Source organism: Molossus molossus, unplaced genomic scaffold (assembly GCF_014108415.1).
Source record: "Molossus molossus isolate mMolMol1 unplaced genomic scaffold, mMolMol1.p scaffold_m16_p_16, whole genome shotgun sequence".
Taxonomy (NCBI): Eukaryota; Metazoa; Chordata; class Mammalia; order Chiroptera; family Molossidae; genus Molossus; species Molossus molossus.
In genome coordinates, this window is record NW_023425351.1 from 42,652,739 (window position 1) to 42,677,913 (window position 25,175).

General features: G+C 33.3%; 1 protein-coding gene across 9 annotated transcripts in view; it reads left to right on the forward strand.

Moving 5' to 3' along the window:
* VPS13B (vacuolar protein sorting 13 homolog B) overlaps window positions 1-25,175 on the forward strand; it is an 867,799-nt gene that overhangs the window by 128,034 nt on the left and 714,590 nt on the right. For all 9 annotated transcript variants that reach the window (XR_004959842.1, XR_004959841.1, XM_036263824.1 and 6 more), the window contains exon 17: window positions 21,248-21,429. Coding sequence is in view for 7 of the 9 variants with exons in the window: in XM_036263824.1 (XP_036119717.1) it covers window positions 21,248-21,429 (182 nt within the window). In the remaining 2 variants the exon portion in view is untranslated. The remainder of the gene's footprint in view (window positions 1-21,247; window positions 21,430-25,175) is intronic.

Genomic DNA, 25,175 nt, shown 5'->3' on the forward strand with positions numbered 1-25,175 from the left:
GGACACATCGAGTGGCTGCCACCCGCACAACCGACCAGGCCGGGGACAAACTGCAACCAAGGTATGCGCCCTTAGCGGGAACCGAACCCGGGTCTCTCAGGACCGCAGGCCAACGCTCTAACCGCTGAGCCAAACCGGCCAGGGCTCTGCTCCCTTTCTTCCTCTGTCCCTCCCTTCATCCTGATGGTTGTTAATTAGGGAGGAAGGGAAAGAGAGAGGGAGGCCCTTCATCCCTTTCCTCCCTTCTTCTGTCCTTCCCTTTCCTTCCCTCCAGGTTCTTCCTTATTTTATTCTTTTTTGAGTTCCAATAATATTCTGTATGAATATACCACATTTTGTTTATCCATTTATCCATCAGTATTTGATTTGTTTTCACCGTTTAGTATTGTGAATAATATTGCTTTGAATATTGGTGTACAAATATTTGTTTGAGTCCCTGTTTTCAGTTCTTTGGGTATATATCTATAAGTACAATTGCTGAATCATATGGTACTTGCACATTTAACTTCTTGAGACTTTCATTCTGTTTTCCATAGAAATCTGCACCATTTAACATTTCCACCAGCAATGCACAATGTTCCAATTTCTCTACCTCCTTACTAACACTTGTTGTTATTTTCAGGTTTTTTTTTATAATAACCATCCTAATGAATATGAAATGGTATTTCATTGTGGTTTTGATTTGAATTTCTCTAATGATTTGATTATCTCTTCAAGTGCTTAATGGCCATTTGCACATCTCCTTTTGAGAAATATATGTTCAAATTCTTTGCCCTTTTAAAAATTGGATTGTTTTTGTTGTTGAGTTGTAGATGTTTCTTATATAGTCTGTATATTAATCCCTTATATATATGATTTGGAAGTTTTACTCCAATTCTCTGGGACCACCTAGCCTTTTTAAAGTAAAGTCTATTTTAACCTAACTCCAAAGCCAGAAATTGAGTTTACCTATTTTTCATTTTTTGCTTTTTGTTTGAAGTAATTACCTTTAGATTTGGTACAGTGTTTCTTAAAAACTGGTCTAGCTTAAGCAAGTAAAAACAGATCCAGTGCATATTAGGAACAGTTATACTTGTTTTTGGGATTATGAGGAAGAGTTGTTAGAATTCTTTGGGGTGTTTATCTTCATAGTAGTTTTTTCTCTTACAATTTGCAAGAATGGCTGACTTTTAACAGATTGTTTTTCTGCAGAAAGATTTTATAACTTTCTACACTAGGGAGATCTTTTCCTTCTTAATTTTCTTCTCTTTTGAAACATGTTCTAAATATATATACGTATTAAGCTCTTCTAAAGTTGGAGTGCTTGACAATCTTTAGATTATAGACCAGTTCATTAGTATCAACTACAATCATAATTAAAGCTAATGAACAGCCAATTAAGTCAAGTGAACTTTTATTTGTTTTCTTACTTTTATTCTAAACAAAATTCAGGAGGACATAGGAGGTTTTAGAAACAGGAATATTAGGATTTTTATACCTATTTTTAACATGATTTGTGAAATCCTCCCATATATCTGGACAAACACATACACACTCACACACACACACCTATTTTGAAATTCATAAACATATTGGCCTCATTATCTTTTTGCTATTAGAAACAGTGCTTATTAATTATTAGAAAATATGGATTTTTTAAAAAGGTGGTAATACTAAAGAAATCCACAATTATTTTTTGAACATTAGTCATTAAAAATATTATCATAGGCTTAGTGCTTACTGCTATTCAATTTGAAATCTGAGAGAATAATGAAATATAGCTCTTTGAGGTATTAAGTGGTAAATCAATTCAGCCAAAGCACTTATTCTGATTACAAGATTATTTTCGTAAGGATGGATGTTAACGTTATTTTAACAATATGAATGAAAGACTGTATTTGAACAAATCCAAGCAGATAGGAACACTGTTCTGTGCATGGTCACATAGCTAGACATTTCAGGATAGACTGGGATGGATTCATGTCTTAGTCTCTGAAAAATTAAGCATTGTTTTCTTTTTAGCTCTGTCAATTTCTCTCGAAACTGACATAAATTGCTGGTGTAGGTTTCTACTTCAAAGATAGTTGAATCAAAGTATGATTCATTCATAAAGATTGAAACTCATCAAAATGTGTAAATGACTTATGAAATTGTAATCTTATTTCAATCAAATGGATTTGCTATTCTTAAGTATTTATAGATCATTTAAATACGCTTAGGATAGTTGAGTGTGAGAAATACAGCAATCTTCATTTGTCTTTGACTCAATTCATATATTCATTTTGTGTCTGAACTCGAATTTTCTTTAAATAATGCTCCTTTTGCCTAAAGTTTTACATTGGACACAGAATGTGCTATCTTGTGTGACCTGAAGGGTGGCGTGTTAAATACACACTTTATTGCCTTAAAAGAAATAATATGCATGCTTTATTTTATTTCATTCACTTACATGTTAGAGGTGTTTAAGGATGATCAGAATGAAAATATTTTATCTTGATCATTTTCTATCATATGGTCATATTTGCTTCAGAAAGTTCATAGTGCAAACTATTCTCATACTAGCTTTCTCTTTTGATTTAGGTAATGTGTAGAAATATTTTTTTCTGCTTTTGTATTGTAATAACTCCCTTTGTAACAAATTAGCTCAGTTTAAACCACACTCAAAGTAAATGGTTGGTTAAGTCTTACTAGTACTATCTACTAAGGTGTGATAATTTTATTTGAGCTGTAATCTCATGTCAGGCATAAAACAGTAGAGCATGTGCCAGGTGGCTCTGTGCATGATGTAACTTAGCCTTCCATCTTATGGAATTCTGTGGTGTGTGTGCCTTGGAACACACTTGCCGTGTCTTGTTACTGAAACCATCTTTCCATTATTAATCAAGCATTTTCTTGCATATTTGTTAGAAACTTTTTGTTTTTTGCTCATACTTTCTGTTTTTGTTTTCTACTAACTTGACAAACTTTTTAACAGACTTAAGTCTTCTTCTGTATCCTTATGGAGATGATTAAAGCAGGGAAAGATGACAAGAATAGACAGGGTGCATATTTTCTTTAATTTTGCCAACAACATTCCCCAGACAGTTTTATTTTTATTTTTTTAAACTCTAGTGAGTTTTCCCACTATATTTGTCTGCCTTTTTGCATACTTGAGATTGTTATTTGTTCGTTCATTTGGGTCTATTCTATAGATGTGTGATGAATGCCCACAAAGTGCCAAATACTCTGCAGGGCCCTGCGTACAGATGCACCAGTACATAAAATAGTCAAGATAGCTGCCCTTATTGCAGTGGAAATTAGGAAAGGGACTTTTAAGGAGATAAAAGTTGCTTTAAGAGGCAGCGTATATTGTCTTTTAAAATCTAATGATAAAATTATCCTTTTAGCTAGTCTTAGGTCTTGGAACATGTTTACAGAGTTTTTTATTGCATAATATTTTTGAATTATCAGTATTTTTCTATTTAATTTTTAAGTGATTTATATTTGAACTGAAAACTGTCTAATTAGTAGTAGTGGAGCAGTGATAGGAATTGAAAAATAGGTTCCTACAGATAAATGAAAACTCACTGAATAAATCAGTTATATATATTATTTTGTTTTGCAGCTTTTTGAAAACTTTCTCTAGTTTCTTTTCAATGATAATGTAGAGTATACTTGACAATTCTGAACGTAATGTAAGCTTTTTTAAATATTTGATTTCTCAGCATTTATTTTAGCATGTATTATAATCTCCAGTATTTATCAGTTTAATTTATTTTAGACCTCTTAAAACTTATTTATAAATATATATATTTTAAATTTGCATTCTTGCTTTATACTCTTAATATCCATTTTCCTGTGTTATAATGTTTAGTGTGAATACACCTCAGAAATACATAAAGTCTAATTACAAGATTTTTTTATTATGAATTTTTTAATATATATATATTCATGGGAAGATATATTATCTTTGATTATAAATTACTGAGATTAATTTCTTTGGCAAGACTTTCAGAATGTATCATTACTTTGTAATCGTATCTCATGCTGATTTTTACTTTTTATATTCATTGAGAAATACTTATATTTCTAATTTTATATAATTTATATTTTTAAAAGTCATGAACAGAATTACTTTTCAACTATCTAAATGGCATGTGAGAAATTTGTGGGAAGAGTTTTCGTAATACAAGAATTAATAATAATAATAGCATATGTGTGCTAGTAATAACGCTAAGAGTCTTAGGAATTCTCTCATTTAATCTTCACAGCAAAATTATGAGACACTGTTATACCCACTTTATCCACATCTTTGTCTTAAGTTGTTAATACTTACACATATAATAAATAGTGAGGTTGAAATTCAGTTTTAGTTCTGTGTGAATCAAGATTCAAGATTAGTAGTCCCTTCCACCACTGATGAGAGAGTGTATTGCAAGTTGGCATTAACTTTGCAACCTTAGCCATCCTTTTATAGGAATAGCTTTGATAACTTGTATCTTTTTATAAATAGCCTTTTTGAGGTACACTTTATATACTTTATATAAAACTCACCCAGTTCAAGTGTACAGTTTAATGATTTCTAGTAACTTTTCTGAGTGGTGCAACTGCTAACCATAAATCAGTTTTAGAACATTTTTTATTTCCCCAGTAAGATTCCTTATGCTCATTTATAGTTAATTCCCAGCCCCAGCCCCAGCCCCAGGTAACCACTGTTCTACTTTCTTTCTCCATAAATTTATCTTTTATGGCATATAAATGGGATCATACAATATATGGTATCCTGTTTCTGGCTTCGAGTCAGTTAGCATAATGTTTTTGAGATTTATCCTTGACATAGCATGTGTTAGTAGCTAACTTTTTTTTATTTTTTTATTCTGCATCTCTCTGTGGCTTTTCTTAAACTGGGGAAAATGTATTTGGGCTTACAAATAACTGTCCTTACTTTTATTCAGAGCTGTTTAAGTTCCAGAGTTGCATGAGGGGTTTCCAAACATTTTTTTTATTTATTTATCCTCACCCACGGACATTTTTGCATTTATCTTCAGATAAGAGTGGGAGGGAGAGAGGGCAGAAGAGAGAGAGAGAAACATAGATGTGAGAGAGACACATCGACTGGTTGCCACCTACACAACCCCAACCAGGGCCGGGGACAAACTGCAATTGAGGTACATACCCTCAGCGGGAACCGAACCTGGGGTGTCTCTGGACCGCAGGCCGACGCTCTAAGTGCTGAGCCAAACTGGCCAGGGCTGAAACCTTTTTATATAGTTGCCACTGGAACTATGACTTGGAATGGTCTAAGAATGCCCTTTTGTGTCATTGTCCCCTTCTTCTACCTCAAATAGACAAGCTTTTGCCATAATTTTGAGTAATTATAGAGGTGGGAATAGTGTTTGGACTTCTTCTTGCTCTGTGATTATTGGTATTAAAACTCATTTAAATATAGAATTTAACTTTGTATTAGATTTGTCTGCCTTTTTCAGGATGATGAGTAGCTGGTATTGTTTTTGTTTTGTTTTTAAATTTAAATCCTTGGTTAGTTAATTAACTTTGAAAATGCCTAGTCTTGTCATTATAGGACTTCCTCAGTTTTGAATTTTGACTAGTTTTATTTTTTATGTTCCAGGACCTTTTATATAGCTGATTTTAAATAAATGTTAATTAAAATGAGCAAAACTAGAATGTAATTAATCCTATAAACACTTTTAGATCAGTTAGCTTAAATTTTGAAGACATTAAAGAAGAAAGAACAGATATATTTTATTTTACTAATGTTTAAGAGAGAAAAAGTAGCTAAAATGCCCAAACTCAGTTTCCTTTTATATCTTTAATTTTTTTAATAACTGAAGGTTTAATATTATAAAGCAAGTATTTATTTAGATTTTAGCATCCGAGGAAAAATATAAGTTAAATGTACCAATTTTGAAGATCTTCAGTTTAAATTCATTATTATAATAAATGCACATATCCAGATATATGAGTCCTCTTGGAATTTCTGTTTCTAGATTTTAGTTATTTTAGTCTCATGATGTGTTTTTTTGTCTTATAACTTTTTTGGAGGGAAGAATAATATTTGAAGGTGAATACTTAATTTTTCATAATTTATTTCTCAAAGTAGTCTTATTCTCATAAAATCCTATGAGTAATTAAAAAAATTATAAACATACTTAAAGGCCTGGATACACCTGAAATACTATGTAACTGTACCAAACTTTCATAGTTCTTTAGAGTTATGTAGAACATGGACTTCTCTGTAATGGTTTATTGCTTGAATTATATAAGTGTTTTCAGTAACATTGTTTTCACTTTAAAATTAGAATATTATTTAAGTACAGCAAAGTTTAACAATATTATGTGTATAATTCCATGATTTTTGGCAGATATATACAGCCATATAACCACCAATAATAGCATGAAGTTATAGAACATTTCTATCACCCCCCCAAATTTCTCTCTAGTCTCATTTCTGTCAGTCCTTTTGTTTTCTCCAGCAGTGAGTCAGCTTTTGGTGAGGGCAGTTGGCCCATGGTAAAGGGTAATGCCTATTTCAGTTCTCCAGTTGTAGGGTGACTAGGGGATGACTGGTTTCTTTTTAGCTAGCAACCCACTGTTCCTTGCTTTGTTGTTTCATCCTTCACCCAAACCCATCAGGTGACTGATTTTTTCACTAGGGAGGGCTTCTCGGATTTCTCAATCCCATAGGACTGCCAGAGATTGAGGAATATTGCAATTTCAGTGGCATACTAAAGGATTTTGTAACTAGATTTTATATTTTCACATTCACATACTTACATTGAGGTTCTTTTGCTGAGGTAATTTTTTAAAAAGATAGTTCAAACCTAGCAATAAAAATAGGAAAATAGAAATGTATTTTAACATGTGAGATATAAGGTATATCTTTAAGACTTTAATGTATTTTGTGACAAGTAGTCTAACTCTTAAAAATATTAATGATTCTTAAACATCTTATTTTATAATATTTATGTGCATTAAATTTATTTTTAGCCTTATATTTGTAGGAAGGTGAAAATTTTATCTAAATTGCATTTGAAGTCTGAAATGTCCGTTTATATCAGAAAAAATGTTATTGCATAAATCATATGTATTTATATTTTTGGAAGTTGGGAAATAGAAAATGGAAATGAATCTAGTCTTTATTTTGGTAAAGGATGTTTTTCTACCAAATATGTTACTGATTTTTCTGTGAAGTTGTTTTGACTGAATGCTTTTTAATAACATTTATGTTTAAAAATTTTAAATAATGCCTTATAAGTAATTTTTATATGAATAATAGTTCAGAATCTTAATTGGCTCTGAACATGTTTTCATCAGATGTTCTATTTCTCTGTTTAGTACTTTTTTTTTATCCTTACCCGAGGTCATTTTTTTTTTTTTGCATTTATAGAGGTGGGGGGAAGAGAGAGAGAGAAACATCCATGTGAGAGAGACATAACGAGTGGCTGCCACCCACACGACCTCAACCGGGGCTGGAGACAAGCTGCAACTGAGGTACCCGCCCTTAGTGGGAACCGAACCTGGGCCTCTATGGTCCGTGGGCCGACGCTCTAACCACCGAGCAAAAGTGGCCAGGGCTGTTTCTTAGTACTTTTAGTGTCTCTACTTGTGTTGGTTTGGGATTTAGTTTGGTTACTTTCAACACTGCTACATTGTAGGTAAAAAATTCAATTATAAAATTATAAATATTGTCAGTTATTTTATTAGTAATGCTTTATATTTTGCTTATGCAATACATTAAAAAAAATCTAGACTATTAATGAATTAGTATCTGAAAAAAATTCCCTGGAAAAACTGACCAATTTTTATATATGCTAATAGGTCTCACTACATTTTGTTTTTTGTCATGTTTTGGATCTGATTTTATAACTTGTTTAAATAAATGACCAGTTGAAAAAGACCTACTTTTATAGTTTTATAACGCGAGAGAGAGAGAGAGAAAGAGAGAGAGAGAGATTGATTGATTCTGTATAGAGTTAAAAAGATATAAAAGAATGCAATTATAGGTAAATAGCATCTATCTTTTTATCAGATTTTTCCCTTTTATTTTTTTAGTAAAGGCACGAAGAGCATATGACATGTTAACAACCAGAGAGTATTGGTCTAATGAGAAAAGGAGGGTTTTTTGCTTTTGGAAAATTTAATATTTTCCACATGTAATTTTATGTTTGGATGTGCAGTTATATAGGCAAATATGATCCACCAATTTCCCTTGTTAAAAGTTTTAAACTTAGAAAAATAGTTTGTTTAGTGGTACCCACATATACATTTGTAATTTATTCTTAGTTTATTGCCTTTCATTTTTGATTTTTGGATATTGGAGAAGACCTATGTCTCTTTTTATGAAAAGAATTATACTAGCTTTTTCTCAGCATTTAGTTTTGTCTATGACAGCAGGAGAATATTATCCTGTGACAGCATTTTATTCTGGTGACAGTATCTTTTAAATATGTCTGGGATTCATTATTTTGAAGGAACTCATACTTAAGAGTATATTCAGAAGAATTCTAAGTTGTTAGTGTATTTATTAAAAGGGAAATGATTTGGTTAGAAATCACCAAATTTAGCTTGGTGTTTTTTTAGTTATTGATTCTAAATTTATTTGTTAACTGTATTTGATGTTTTAATTCATTTTAAATATATTAACTTGAAATTTAGATACCAATGATTATTGGAGTTACTCATAAAAGATCATACAATGCATATTTTGTGCAGAGGAAAGTGTCTAAGAACAGCATTATAATGCTCTTCTATAGCATTTTGTACTTAACCAATTCCTCTACACACAGGGATTTATTTGAACCTCACAACTGACCTTTGGAATAAACAAGTCAGGTATTATTATCTTTTTTTTTTTTTTTTTAATCAATGCTGAAAGGGAGGATTAGGGAAGGTGATATGGTGGATCTAAAGAGATGAAATCACTTGTTCTAGATTAATTAATTGGTGATGGAGCTATTAATAGCATTATTGGTAACTCATTGGCAACTTCTCGATAACTTTGACTATTTATTTTGAGTTATAAGTTTAAAAAATATTGCAGTTTCCTAGATGAATCTGTTATTAATATGTAGCATTTTTCAAGTTTCACTTAATTAATGAGTCATTTTTTTGTTTTAAAAATACATATTTGGCATCTCTCTTATGAAAACTGTTGTGTTATAAGCCTTGGAGTCCCAACATGAATTAAGATCTTTTTGCTTTTTCTTTCTAGTCTAAGTATTTAGAGAGGTGTTCTGAATCACTAGCTAACTCACATATCTGCCAGCCAGGATTGTTTGATTGGTTTGCTTTTGGAAGGTAGTTCTAATTATGTCTTTCCCCTGCCTAAAATATTTTGTCATAGCTTTGACTGTAAAGATTAAAATCTTTAAAACATTCTGTGATGCCCTCCAGATCTGGCCCCTTCTTGGATGTCTCGATTCATCTGATTAGCTTCCTCCCTATCCTCGCCCACCTTTTTAAAAAAAATCCTCACCAGAGGACATGTCTTTTTATTGATTCTAGGCAGAGGTGAGAGGGGGAAGGAGAAACATCGCTGTGAGAGAAACGTTGATTGGTTGCCTCCTGGGTATGCTCTGACTGTGGATCCAGCCTGCAGCCTTTTGGTGTACAGGCTGACACTCCAGCCAGTCGTGCCACCTGCCCCAGGGCCTCTCCGGCCATTTTGCCCTTTTTCAGTTTGTCTTCTTTCAACCTAGTTTTTCATCATATTGTTTTACTAGTCCTAGCCTAAATAATTTTTGTTTACCCTTCAGACATTGGCCCAATTGATATTTTTTTGATTAGATCACATCCTTCTAATAAGGGTGGGATATTGTTCCTGTTTTTCACTGTACTTTTCATAGAAGCGATTTTACTGTATTTGGTGTGATTATTTAATGACTTTTCTGAAATTTCCCCCCAAATTTAAGTTCCATAATGACCATCTCTTTTTTTTATAGAGGACATTTTAAAACCTTAAATCTATAATAGGCACAAATGAATATTTATTGACATACAGTTGGTAATTTTTTCAGTGTTTTTTGGTTGTCTGATTTAGATTGTATGCTTTTTTGACAACAAAGTTTGTTTCCTTTTTATTTACATAATACATCTAAGATGTGCTACTGTCCAAAGCAAAAACCAGTGACTTTAATGAATGACTAAAACTGAAATAAAATTCTAGTGATTTTCTCACTCAGAATTTTTGAGGGTATATTTGAATGTTACTAAACATATATATAAAATATATTGCATAAATATACTTTTATTTCTCTCCTTCTTTGAGTAGTTAAGACATTTTTATTTTATTTATTTATTTATTTATTTTAATCCTCATCCGAGGACATTTTTCCATTTTTTGTACAGACAGAGTGGGAGGGAGAGAGAGGAAGAGAGAGAGAGGGAAACATCGATGTGAAAGGGACACATCGAGTGGCTGCCACCCGCACGACCATCCAGGGCCGGGGACAAACTGCAACCGAAGTACGTGCCCTTAGCGGGAACCGAACCCGGGTCTCTCCGGACCGCAGGCAGATGCTCTAACCACTGAACAAACTGGCCAGGGCAAGACATTTTTATTTTAGTAGATTAATTGAATAACTTGTCTAGGTGATGATGACATTAATGAAGAGACAGCATTTGCTTCTTTTGTATTTTGTTTGTTTGCTACCACTCATACTTTATTGTAAGATTTTGGATTATATGTTATAATAATCAAGCATTCATTATATTTTTGTTTTAAAGATAAATAAGTTTTCTTTGTTCATCTGTTAACTAACATTTAAGTTCAAATAATAGTATTTTTTATTTTAGAAATTTTGTAAAATGGTACAATATTTTTGTTTCTAACAGGATATAATTTATATTTTACAGCCATTTGCAAATGCCAAAAATCACTGTAATTTAAAAGTATAATAGTTAATACTGGTGGGGATGGTGGGAAATGCTGATGAATGTGAAACTTGCTTCAAACAGTAAAATGCCAAGTAGGCATTAAAAAGACCAATGTAGCCTTGCCAGTGTGGCTCAGTGGTTGAGCTACAACCCATGCACCAAGAGGTTGCCGTTTTTATTCCTGGTCAGGGCACATGTCCAGGTTGTGGGCCAAATCCCAAGTGAGGGGCATGCAGGAAGCGGCCAGTTGATGTTATCTCTCATTGATGTTTCTGTCTTTCTCCCTCTCCCTTCTTCTCTCTCTAAAATAAAAAAACAAACAAACAAAAAAAACATAAAAAACCCCACAATGGCCCTGGCCAGTTTGGCTTAGCGGTTAGAGCATTGGCCTGCGGTCCAGAGAGACCCGGGTTTGGTTCCTGCTAGGGACATGTACTTCGGTTGCAGTTTGTCCCCGGCCTTGGTTGGGTCGTGCAGGTGGCAGCCACTCAATGTGTTCCTTTCATATTGATGTTTCTCTCTCTCTCTCTCTTCCTCTCTCCCCCTCCCACTCTATCTGAATAAAAAAAAAAAAAGAAAAAAAAGAAAAAATGTCCTTGGGTGAGGATAAAAAAATAAAAAAAAGACAATGTAGAAAAGTATATATACTAATGTTGAAATATCTTGATGATCTATAAGATATGTGCTTAGTCAGTAAATGAAGGCTGTAGTCATATACACATATATCTCCATTAAAATTATACATGTAACTATGAATGCATAAAATCAGTAGACAGAGCTCTGTGGTTACGTATGCTAAGCTCATATAAAGTAGTTATCTACCGGGAGTGGAGGAGGATCAGAAGGAGAAAAGAGGAGCTAATTTAACCATTTATTTTACTTAGCATTTAATTTAAAACTTTTTTCTTTTCATTTAAGTATTGATGTTAAGTTAAAAGGTCATTGTATACAGAACTAAATATACATTTCTTAGCTTTTAAAACCGCTTTCATTTCTATGTAGAGTGAGTGAAGTTTTGTACTCATTTTATTTTGGAAAAAGTGATCTAATCTTATTTTACTGTACAGGATATGAGTAATAACAAAAATACATTTTTGGAACCAATTTGTAGGTTAAACTTTGCATTTGGGGATTCTATATAAATCTTTAGATCCAGCTGTTGCTGAGGCTATTCTTTCAATTGCTCTGAGGTGTGTTGATTTTAAAAGACTGGATGGCTGTTCTTCAAGTTTATGTGGGGCAAAAATTTTATGGTATTCCTATGAACGTGAATGGATTGTATAAGTTAATTCCTTTGCATTGAGTAAACCACTCCCACATTTTTATTTAAAATTTTGAAGAAAAATTTTCTTTATAGAAATGTTGTATCAGTCCCGAAATTTCACCAGCTTCTGTATTATAATGTCAGCAGATGGTTCAAGTAGAGTCTTTTAAAGTATTTGTTAATTAGGGCATATTAATTTTCAGTCTTTGCTACTACACGATCAAGGCTTGAATGTTTCTATTTCTTTAAATTTATCCTGGAGTTTGTCCAAGTTTAGTTTTAATGAGTTGTTTATCCCACTAGTTACATTAGGATTTATTTTCCCTTAGAGAGTAATGTTTACATTGATAGTTTTTAAACCTATTCTGTAAAATGAACATATGTTCAGACTAGAACTTAGGGATATGTGAAATAGCCATTTGTTAAATAAATTATTTTTACCACTTAGCTGTTAAAATGTAGGTTTAGTGATATATCCAAAAAAAAATTAGGTAAATCCAGAAGTTGTTAGATAACTTTTGTATGAATTTTATTGAACTGTTTTATTTTAAACAAAATTTAAAGAAATTTGTAGTGGCATAACTAACAAGGAAAATTATACTTTTATTGTGCATTTTCATTGACATTTTAATGATCCCTCCTCCCCCAATAGCTTTTAAAAAGTTATAAAAGCTATTGATTTGTTTAAAAACCTCTGAAGTTAATATGGCATAATATTATGATTTCATCAGTTGGGTTTATGAAGTTGATTCATGGGTGTTCATTTCCTATATTTGTTAGTCTGTTAGCTAAAATATTTCAATATTGATAAAAACAAAAGAGAAAAAACCCTTTATTGATATTGTTATACAAACAGCAGGTACATTGTATAAGTTAGCATCTATTGCCAAATAATTTTAAAATAGTTTATTTTAGTTCAAATGCTACTGGAGTACTTAACAGACGTATAATAAAATGTACTTTTATTTGTACTTGGTTACAGCTGGAAAATAAAACAAACCACAAAAACATGTCCTATGTGTATGATATAACTTACTTGTTTATTATTGAATTTTGGCTTTTGTACAAAGTGAATTATTTCCTTTGATGTTGAATTAAATTGAATCTGAAAGAGGGAATTGCCCCCTACTCTTGGGCATTATTAAAATGTAGAATAAATTAATCTTTTAAAATTTGCATATGTTTAAATTTTTATTTAAGTTTATGTTATCCATTTGGGAACTATTTTATGTGACATATGATGGCTTGAATGTTAGAGTACCATATACAGTAGCTGAATTTGTTATGAAATAGTAAAGACCCACTTGTAAAAAGAATCCCAACTATAATTTTGTCTTATAAATAAATATTGCTGTGGTTATAAGAACATAACTCTTGCTACACCATAGGACTTCTAAATACCACAGTGTATCTGGCTGAAGATAGAGTAGCTAGATTAATTGTACATTTTTATATTGAAGGTGTTCCAGATATCTGTTTTCTGTACTTAGTATCACTACTAATAATTTATTTTTTTTAGTCACTCATTTTGAACAGAAATTTAAGAGCATAATAGAAAGAGAACCACCTCTCAATTTTTAAACCCTTAATTAAACAAAATGTTTTAAGAAATGACTGCAGTGTTGGAAAAGGAAAAGAAACCAGTGATGATAATGAAATATAAATTTATTAATTGGGTCCTTTTTGTTTTTTCTACTGTCTCTTGGTTTGTTGTATTTTACCTGTTTGGTTTAAATAATCTTTTATTCAGTACGCATTTATTTCCTGGTCTGTTCATTCCTATCTTTTGGTTTTATGATAAAATGTGGCCAGGTTTGTGGATTGAAGGGTAAATCTATGTACAGTCACATTTCTATTAAATATTTGGAAGTTGTATGGACAAAGTCATAGAAATCTTAATATGCAATTATACATTTAAATTACAACATGCTAATTAAGAGAGATGCATGATCCCAGGGTTTTGTTTTTATTTTGGTGTTTTTGAGTGATTGAAGACAATGGTTAATTGCTTGGATAGATGTTCCTAGGAACAGAGTTCTGAATACTTTAAGGAGATTTTAAAAAATTGATATAAAATCCAAATAACATAAAATTCACCATATTGATGATTTTAAACTGTACAGTTCATTGATTTAGTATATTCATATTGTTGTGCATTCATTATCATCATCATCTAATTCCAGAACAATTTTAAAACTCAAAAAAGGAACCTTGTCTCTATCTAGGATTCTGGACACTTTATATAATCAGAAGCTTAAAATATGTGGCATTTTCTGTTTGGCTTCTTTCATTTAATATGTTTTCAAGGTTTATCAATGTAGTACCATGTATTACTATTTTCTTTATGACCAAAAATATTTCATATTTTGTTTATCCATTCATCAGCTGTCTTACATTTGAGTTGTTTCCATGTTTTGTTTTGTTTTTTATCCTCATGCGAGGACATTTTTTCCATTTTTTGTTCAGATAGAGTGGGAGGGAGAGCAAGGAAGAGAGAGAGAGAGAGAAACATTGACATGAAGGGAACATATCGAGTGGTTGCCACCCACACGACCCCAACTGGGGCTGGGGACAAACTGCAACCGAGGTACGTGCTCTTAGCGGGAACTGAACCCTGGGTGTCTCTGGACTGCAGGTTGAAGCTCTAACCGCTGAGTCAAACTGGCCAGGGCTATTTCCATGTTTTGGTTAAGAATAATGTTGCTGCCCTCGTTTGTTTGGCTCTGTGGTTAAGAGTGTCAGCCTGTGGACTCGGGAGTTCCAGGTTCCATCCCCACTAAGGGCACGTACCTCGGTTGCAGTTTGTCCCTGGCCCTGGTGGGGGTTGTGTGAGTGGCAAACAATCAATGTGTCTCTCTCACACTGATGTTTCTCTCTCTCTCCCTTTCACTCTATCTGAAGATAAATGCAAAAATATCCTCGGGTGAGGATTAAAAAAAAAAGAATAATGATGCATTGAAATTGCATGTATGAGTTTTTATATGAACACACTTTTAGGTTTTTTTTGGATATATTCCAGCAATATAATTACTGGGTCATGTAGTAAATCTATATTTACCTTTTTGATGAACTGACATTGTTTTACAAAGTGGCGGTACCATTATATAGTCCTACCTCCAGTGTATGAGGGTTTCAGTTCCTTTTCATCTTTGCCAACACTTATTATTTTCTGTTTTTTTTTTTTTCTCCCCCTTGTATTATAGTTGTCCTAATGGATATGAAATGGCATCTAGTGGTTTTGATTTTTATTTTACTAATGATATCGAGCATCTTTTCATGTGCTAATTGGTCATTTCTGTATCTTCTTTGGAGAACTGTCTGTTCATGCCCTAGTTCATTTTTTAATTGCTGTTGAGTTGTGGGAGATCTTTGCATGTTCTGAACACTAGACTCTTATTAGATATATGATTTACAAATATTTTCTCCCATTCTTTATGTTGTCTTTTCACTTTCTGGATAGTATCCTTTGATATACGAAAGTTTTAAATTTTGAAATAGTTCAGTTTATTTATTTTGTTTGTTTTGCTTTTGAAATCATGTTTAAGAAATCATTCCTTAATTCAAGATCATGAAGACTTACATCTGTGTTTTCTTCTAATAATTTTATAGTTTTACCTTTTGATCAATTTTGAGTTAATTTTGGTATGGTATGAGGTATGGATCCAACGTCATTCTTTTGTATTTGATTATCCAATTGTTGTAAAACCATTTGTTTGAAAGACTATTCATTTCCCATATCTTGGGCTTGACTCTCTTATCAGAAATCAATTGATCATACACATATAGGTTTATTTCTAGACTCTCAGTTCTAGTGCACGGATTTTTGTATGTCTATCCTACTGCCAGTATGACACTGTTTGATTACTGTACCTTTGTAGTAAATTTTGAAATTAGGAAATGTGAGTCTTCCAACTTTTTTCAATAAATATGTTTTTATTGATTTTTTAGAGAGAGGGGAAAGGAGAGAGAGATAGAAACATCGATGTGAGAGCAAAACATTTATGGGCTTCCTCCTGCACAACCCCTACTGGGGATTGAACCTGTAGCCTGGATATGTGCCCTGACCGGGAATCGAACGGGGACCTCTCAGTCCATGGGAAGACGCTCAGTACACTGAGCCATGCTGGCTGGACCCAGCTTTTTTTTTTTCCCAAGATTATTTTGGATATTGGTGTACCTCACAAGTCCATATGAGTTTCAGGATTAGTTTATTCATTTACTAAAAATAACTGGGATTCTGATAGGGATTATATTGAATCTATACACCAATTTGGCAGATATTGCCATCTTAATATTAAAATTTCCATACCATAAACTTGGGCTGTGTTACCATTATTTAGATCCCTTCTTTAATGTCTTTGAACAAAGCTTTGTAGTTTTCAATCTAAAAGTCTCTCACTTCTTTGTTAAATTATTCCTAAGTGTTTTATTCTTTTTGTTACTGTTGCAAATAGAATTTTCTCAATTTTCCTTTCAGATTATTTATAGTGAGTATATATAGATATAAAATTGATTTTTGTGTAATTACCTTGTACCTTATAATTTGGTTGAACTTGTTTATTGGCTCCAATGGTGTTTGTGTGTTTTCTTTAGGGTTTTCAATTTATAAGATTATATCATCTGTGAGTAGTGATAGTTTTTTTTTCCTTTCCAGTTTTTTTCCCGCCTCATTTTTTGGCTAAAAACTTTACTACAGTGTTTAATATAATAAGAGCAGACATCTTGTCTTCTTCCTGATCTTGGAGAGAAAGCTTTCAGTCTTTTTTTTTTTAATCCTCAACCGAGGACATTTTTCCATTTTTTGTTCAGATAGAGCGGGAGGGAGAGAGAGGAAGAGAGAGAGAGAGAAACATCAATGTGAAGGGACACATCGAGTGGCTGCCACCTGCACGACCAACCAGGGCCGGGGACAAACTGCAACCGAGGTACATGCCCTTAGCGGGAACCGAACCCGGGTCTCTCTGTACCGCAGGCCGACGCTCCAACCGCTGAGCCAGACCGGCCAGGGCAAGCTTTCAGTCTTTAACCACTAAGTATGATGTTAGTTGTGTGTTTTTTGTAAATGTTCTGTATCATGTTGAAGAATTTTCCTTTATGTTTAGTGTGTTTATCATGAAAGAGTATTTGATTTTGTCAAATGCTTTTTCTCTATCAGTTGAGATGAACACGCTTTTCTCCCACATTATTTTATAAATACAGTGTATTGCATTTTTTTTAAGTTGAATTACTCTCTTATTTCCAGGACAAATTCTAGTTGTTATGGTGTATAGCTCTTAGTATTCTTCTGAATTTGATTTGCTAGTATTTTACTGAGGATTTTTGCATCTTGGTTCACTGAGGATATTGGTCTGTAGTTTTCTTATGTTGTCTTTGCCTTTGGTATCAGGATAATACTGGCCTTATGAAAGGAATGAGGAAGGGTTTTTTTCTTCAGTTTTTTGTATAAGTTTAAAAAGGATTGGTATTTATTCTTCATTCAGTGTTTGGTAGAATTCACCAGTGAAGCCTTCTGGTCCTGGACGCTTCTTTCTTGAGAGATTTCTGCTTCATTTTTGAAGGATACTTTTGCCAGAATTGTAATTATTAATAGTTTTTTATTTCAGCACTTTGACTATTTGATCCCACTGCCGTGTGGCCTCCATCATTTCTGGTGGGGAATGCCTTCAAAACTCAACTAGGCAATTTGCAACTTTGCCTTCTTTACTTGTTGGGTAGAGTAAGGTACACCAAATTTTGCTCTTTCTCTTACCCATTGTCCCAGGTAGCAAGGACTAATGCAATACATTTACCTCTAAATGTTTTCTATAAATACCCCTGGGTAGTTGTTCGGGAGAGTTCTGAATTGAGAGAGATAAAGCAAGCTCTTTGAGTTTGTTCTCTTGGTAGCCACCAGACAAATTAAAACAAACAATTACAGTTCCTTGTGGTGAAGGTCTGTTTTGCTTTCTCTGTTACCAGTACTGGGAATGTGGGCTATTCAGTGCTACTGCTGAGCTTAAGGACGGGATGCAACATGCGAAAGTTAAAATACTACAAAGCTCACTGTTACTACTGAAATTAGCTTGGCTTTTTAGTTTAAAATTTTTTTGTTTTATGTTTAAGTGTTCCCCTTTTTGCTGCAGGCTTTTGGTTAGTTTCCAGAGTTCTGAAAAAGTTAATTATCAACAGCTTTTGACATCTTTTTTGTTGTTTTTATGGAGGGATAGATTTTTGGTGTACCTTACTCTGCCATTTTTGCTGATGTCATTTCTCTGTGGGGTGGTTTTACTATTATTTTTTTTAAATAGTTGTTTTATTTTTCTATCCTCACCCGAGGATATTTTTACATTTATCTTCAGATAGATGGGGAGGGAGAGAGGGAGGAAGAGAGAGAGAGAAAATCGATGTGAGAGAGACACATTGATTGATTACCACCTGCACTACCCCAACCAGAGCTGGAACAAACCACAACTGAGGTACGTGCCCTTGGCCAGAATCGAACCTGGGATTCTCTGGTCCGTGGGCTAACGTTCTAACCACTGAGCCAAACATGCCAGTGCTGAAGGGTGGTTTTAAGTGAAGTTTTATTTCAGTGAGGAGGTAAGAAATTATTTGATAATCCAATATCAGGGTGGGGGGGGCAGGTAGTTGGATACATTAATAATGCTAATATCGTATCTTTACATTTTATAAATGTTTTGTAAAATTATTTTGACATAAATATTTTGTGATTTTCTTAGTTTCTTCCTGAAATACTGCCATTTCTTTAAAATTTTTGAAAAAAGAATAGTATACATTTTCTCAAATAATAATCTAGATTTCTCAAGGGATCAAGTAAAACAATATAGACATTTATATGGAGAGAACAAGGAGAAGATCACATAAATTTCTTCCACTTTTCTGCTCTTCTTAGGATGGCTACTATTAATAGTTCTATACAGAACTTTATTTATTAAATATTTTTCTTTATTGATTTTAGAGAGAAGGGAAGGGAGAGGGAGAGAGAGAGAGAAACATTGATCAGAGAGAACATCTACTGCCTGCCTCTTGCATGCCCCCCCAGTGGGCATTGTCCCACAACCCCGGGCATGTGCCCTGATGGGGAATCGAACTGGTGGCCTCTTGGTGCATAAGTCAACACTCAACCAATGAGCCACACTGGCTGGAATATCCAGAACTTTTAATTTCAACATACAAACACATGCAGATATGGTTTTATGTATGGGTAACTCACCACTTCCTGCCATTGCATGAAACTGTATAAGGCATCTGTATATCGTTTTTACTCATCCATATTCCATGATAGCCTTTCATGTCTGTAGATATAACTACCTTTATTATTTTAATATCTGAGTAGTTTTACATGAAGTTAATGTGCCAGAATTTATTTAACAATAAAATTGTCTCAGCCTTGGCTGGTTTGGCCAGAGTCACGGGTTTGATTCCTGTCAAGGGCACGTATCTCAGTAGTAGTTCAGTCCCTGGGCCTTGGTGGGGTCATGTGGGAGGCAACCATTTGAAGTGTCTCTCTCGCATCTATGTTTCTCTCTCTCTCCCTCCCTCTCTCCCACTCTATCTGAAGATAAGTGGAAAAATATTCTCAGGTGAGGATTTAAAGAAAGCCTACAGAAAAACAAAGAGATTTTCTCAGGTTTGGGCTATTTTAAATAATGCTGCAAACACTGTCATTGTGTAAGTATTCTTGCAGACTCCTGGGAATTCTTTTCCGATAGATTCCTAGAAGATGGATTAGAACCTGACAAGTTTTTCTAATATGAGAGGTTAAAAAAGTTGTACATTATTTTAATTTTAATTTCCCCTTTTCTGGTGAGGCTTAGAGTCTTTTCATGTTTATGGGTCATTTCTGTTTTCATATTGTGTGCATTTCCTGTTTATGTCCTTGGACTATTTTTGTATTGGGATATTTTTTTTTCTTTAAAGAATTTATAATATTTTTCTGAAATGACTTATATTTATTCTTTAGTATTAAACTAAGATATAGCACATGCATTTTTGCCCCCTCAACCTCCTAAGTGTATCATGTAGGAATCTTTACATAACATTATTTTAGCATTTATGTTAACTTATAATTTGTTTGTCTCACAACTGGACTCTGAGTTCTTTGAGTGTAAAGACACTGTCCTTCTCTTCAGATCCTAGGTATTAACTTGTATCTATTAAGCTTTAAATATTAAATGTAATTGATTTTCACTACAATCATCTGTGGTAGATTTGGCAGGAGTTAGTTTGTTTTTAAAGGGGAAAGTGAAGGTCAGAAAAGTTATGTAATCCCCCCCCCCAAAAAAACATAAAATAAATAAGTGATTTAGCCAGAATTACTCTCAGATATTTAAAATTTCATGTCCTTCATCTAGCACTTTAATTGAAAACCTTTGAAAGTAAGGTTAAAGATTTAAAAATATAAATAAATTTAGGAACTGGAACTTTACAAAGTCAGACTTAGATGGAATCTCAGAAGAATTGGCTATGTGTTTGATACCTTAATTTATCTCTGTGTCTTATTTCCCTTATCTTGAAAATGGTGATAATGACAACTTTCTCAAAGAGCATTAGGTCAGGATTCAGTGAGTTAATCGATATAAGACATTTAGAACAATGCATATCTGCTAGTAAATTTTTTTAAGTGTTAAATAGTATTATTTTACTGTTTTTTTTTTCCTGATAATTAACTGTTTTGAAAAGTATAATTGTATGAGCAGAATTTATGTGTATCAATTATTTTTTATTTTTATTTTTTATTAGTGTAAGATCTTTTGAAATAGTGAAACTTACTTAAAGTTAGTAGAATTGGCCCAGGCTGGGTAGCTCAGTTGGTTAGAACATTGTCCTGATATGTCAAGGTTGCGGGTTCCATACCCAGTCAGTGCACACACAAGAAACAACCATTGAATGCAAAAATAAATGGAACAACAAATCGGTGTTTTTCTCTTTCTCTTGTTCCTTCTTCTCTCTAAAATCAATCAGTCAGTCAAAAATTAAAGTTAGTAGAATTGCATATCTATGTGATAATTCTATTTTAAAATATTTCTAATGTATACCTTTTCTTCCCTGGCAACTTAATTCATTTTGTATGTTGTTGTTTGTAAATGCTATTTACTATATTGTTATTCTTTCTGTTTTCTTATGCAGGACCAAAAGATCTCAGATTGCTATAACTGAAGGTATATTTGATCTTCCAAATCTTACAATTCAAGCTACAAGAGCACAGACACTTCTGCTGCAAGCAATATATCAAAGTTGGTCTCATATTGGAAATGTCGGCTCTTCATTAGTGAATGAAGCTTTGATGAATGAAGTTTTCCAAACCAAAGGTAAGAGCACAATCTTCTTGACATGTATATGGAAAATTCTTATTAGTAGTGACTAATAATTTATCATTCAAATCCATATGTATAACTTGCTCAACTTAAATTGTTAATGTATATAGCCATTTACTTGTTCCCTGCCACCAAACTCAGGATATATTTTATATTTGCAAGAGATTATCTTTATTTATTTATATTTTTTATCCTCACCCCAGGACATTTTTTTGTTTTTTTGTTCAAATAAAGAGGGAGGGAGAGAGAGGAAGAGAGAGAGAGAGAGAAACATGGACGTGAAAAAGACACATCGAGTGGTTGCCACCCACACGACCCAACCAGGGCCGGGTACAAACTGCAACCGAGGTACATGCCGTTAGCGGGAACTGAACCCGGGCCTCTCTGGACCACAGACTGACACTCTAACCGCTGAGCCAAACTGGCCAGGGCTGCAAGAAATTATTTTTTACCAGCTCTTTGTACCGTTGATTCTTCGGCCTTACATAGGTAACTTTTGAGGGGATCAATGTGTATGTTTGAAATAACCAAATCAGGTATAAATACAATATGTTTGATTATACTTTAAGAGTTGGTAAGCAAATTATCCTTTTTGTGTACAACATGATATTTTGCTGTGCATAGTGATATAATTGCTGCAGTCAAGCTAATTAACACAGTTACCATTTTTTTCCAGTGGTGAGAGCACCAGAAATTTACTCTTAGCAAAGCTAGTATACAATACAGAATTGCTAACTATAGTCATCATGCTGTACATTAGATTTCTAGAACTTTTTCATTATACATAACTGTAACTTTGTACCCTTTGACCAACATCTCTCATTTCACCCTACCACCTTGGCTATGGTAACCACTGTTCTATAATATTTGACTCTTTAAGATTCCACATGTAAAAGAGATCACATAGCATTATTCTTAATAGTCAAAAGGTGGAAACAACACAAATGTCTTTAACTGATGAATATACAATGGACTATTATTCAGACATAAAAAGGAATGAAATACTGATCCATGCTGTAGAGGAATGAAATACTGATCCATGCTGTAGTGTGGGGAACCTTGAAAACAGTATGCTTAGAGGCAGAAACGATGCAAAAAGTCACATATTCTGATTCTGTTTATATGAAATGCTTAGAGTAGGCAAATATGTGGAGGCAAAGAGTAGATTAATGGTTGCCAGAGTTTGGGAGAAGGAGGAATGGGAGTGACTGCTAATGGGCATAAGTTTCTTTGGGAGTAATGAAAATGTTCTGGAATTAGATAGTGGTGATGTTTTCATACTTGTAAATATGCTCAGTTCCACTTAATTGTACACCTCAAAAAGGGTAAATTTTATGTTATATGAATTTTATCTCATTCAAAAAACTTGAATTGATGAATATTTAAGCAGACTAGATTATATACTATGGTCTAAATGTTTGTTTATCCCAAAATTCATCTGTTGAAATTATAAGGCCCAGTGTGATGTTATTAGGAAGGGGTATCTTTGGGAGGTGATTAGATTATGAAGGTAAAGTCCTCATGAATGAAATTAATGTGCTTACATAAAGAGGCCAGAAAGAGCTTCCTTGACCCTTACGCCATGTGAAGTCACAGGGAGAAGTCAGCAGTCTATAACCTGGAAGAGGTTCTCTGGAAAATTTTCTATTTTCTTTTCTGAATTTATCAAATGGACTGTGCTATTGAAAACATTTTATTTAAAATTTATTATTCTGGAAATATTCTATTTTAACAGAATGCAGTCACAAGTATTAAACACAGATCAGACAAGAAACCACAGAATATGTGATTCATAACCTGATGGTCTGTCATGAGAAATCTAAAACTGGTAGAACTAATTTTTTGCAGATTAAGGGAATTGACGGAAATGGAATGATGTTAGGATGTTTTCATCTCTGCCAAGGAAGTTTATTTTTATCAAATAAAGAATCTATAAAATGTATAATAGATGAATTAAAAGGATCAGCTAAAATCATTTTAAGCAGCCATATTTCTGAATGCCTGGTTATTTTATGTCTTTTATTTGCTCCCCAAAGTCTTATTTTACTCATTTTGCTTGTAGTATTATGTCTCCAAAATTTCTATCTTAAGATCCAGGAAATATATATTTAAAGTGTAAAGTTTTAGCATTTTATTATGTTGCATCTGTGGGCTATTAATAGACAGGCTCAGCACTGTTAAACGTTGTTTAACATGTTTGGTTTAAGCATGTGATCCGTTGCTTTACATTACAACTAGTTCTCATTTACTACATTAGTGAAGTGGTTATGTAGGTGATATACATTCTTGAGTCTTTTAGACTTATATTCTGATAATGTGTGGAAGAAGAACTGTTAATTTTTCTATTCAAAAGTTGACCATATGCCAAGTGCTTCTCTTCAATGTTCCTGCTTCACCTTCTATCATAATTTTATACCTCTAGCTTACCTTCCTACTTGCTGTCTTATTATTGATCACTACTAACTCACAGAATCCAGTTTTCTCCTATTCTTCACTCTAATGACTTTTCCCTCTGTTCCTATTGAATATAATTATTATTTGATAATATTCTCCTACAGTATCCTTTCTCCTTTGATAACTAGTTCTTTAACACAAGTCAGAAATAGCCTTTTTTTAAACACTATACTTGTAGTCGTCTTGGTCCTCAGAAAAATTGCATTTTTTCCATATTCATGCTTTTGTCCAGGTTTCCCCCTTCCCCCATGCCAGAAAAGTTTTACCTTGGTTTCTCTCCCCCTTCCCATTTTTTATGCCGTCTTTTCCCCTTCTTAAAACAGCTTTATTGAGATATAGTTCACATACCATACATACACAATGTTAAACTTTTAGTGTATTCAGAGTTCTGTGTCCATTACCACAATCTATTTTAGAATATTTTCATTACCCCAAAAAGAAGTCCCACATTCTTTAGCCATCACTCCCCAAGGCTTTCGTTCCCCGCAGCCCTAGGCAACATTAATCTGCTTTTTGTCTTTATGGAAATACCTATTCTGGACATTAAAATACAGTCTTTGTGACTAAAATCTTTCAATTAGCATATTGTTTTCGAAGTCTGTCCATTTTGTAGCATGTATCCATGATTTATTTTTTTCCTTTTTGTCAAGTAATATTCCACTGTGTGTATATACCATATTTTGTTCATCTATTCATCAGTTGATGGATATTTGGGTTCTTTGTACTTGTGACAGTTATGAATAATGCTGCTAAGAAGATTCATCTATAAGTTTTTGTGTGATCATATGCTTGTGCTTGTATTTCTCTTGGATGTATATCTAGGTATAGAATGGTGGGACCATATGGTAATTCTGTATATAACTTTTTGAGAAATTGCCAGACTTTTTCCAAAGCAGTTGTACCATTGTATATTCCCACTTGCAGTGTTTGAGGGTTCCAATTTTCTCACATCCTCCCCATACTTTTATTACCTGTCTTTTGTTTTTAGCCATCTGGGTGTGAAGGAAGTAGTGTCTCATTGTGGTTTTGATTTGCATTACCCTAATGGCTAATGAGGTTGAGCATCTTTTCCTATGCTTATTGACTATATATTTTCTGTGAAGAAATGTATACTTAAGTTCTTTGTTCATTTTATTTGACCTGTGTATCCTTTGAAGTTGTAGAATTCTTTATATTCTTATACAAGTCCATTATCAGATAAAAATGGTTTACAAACATTTTCTGCAGTCCTTTGGTTTATCTTTTCACTTTCTTGATGATCACCTTCTGTCTAAATTTTTCTTCGC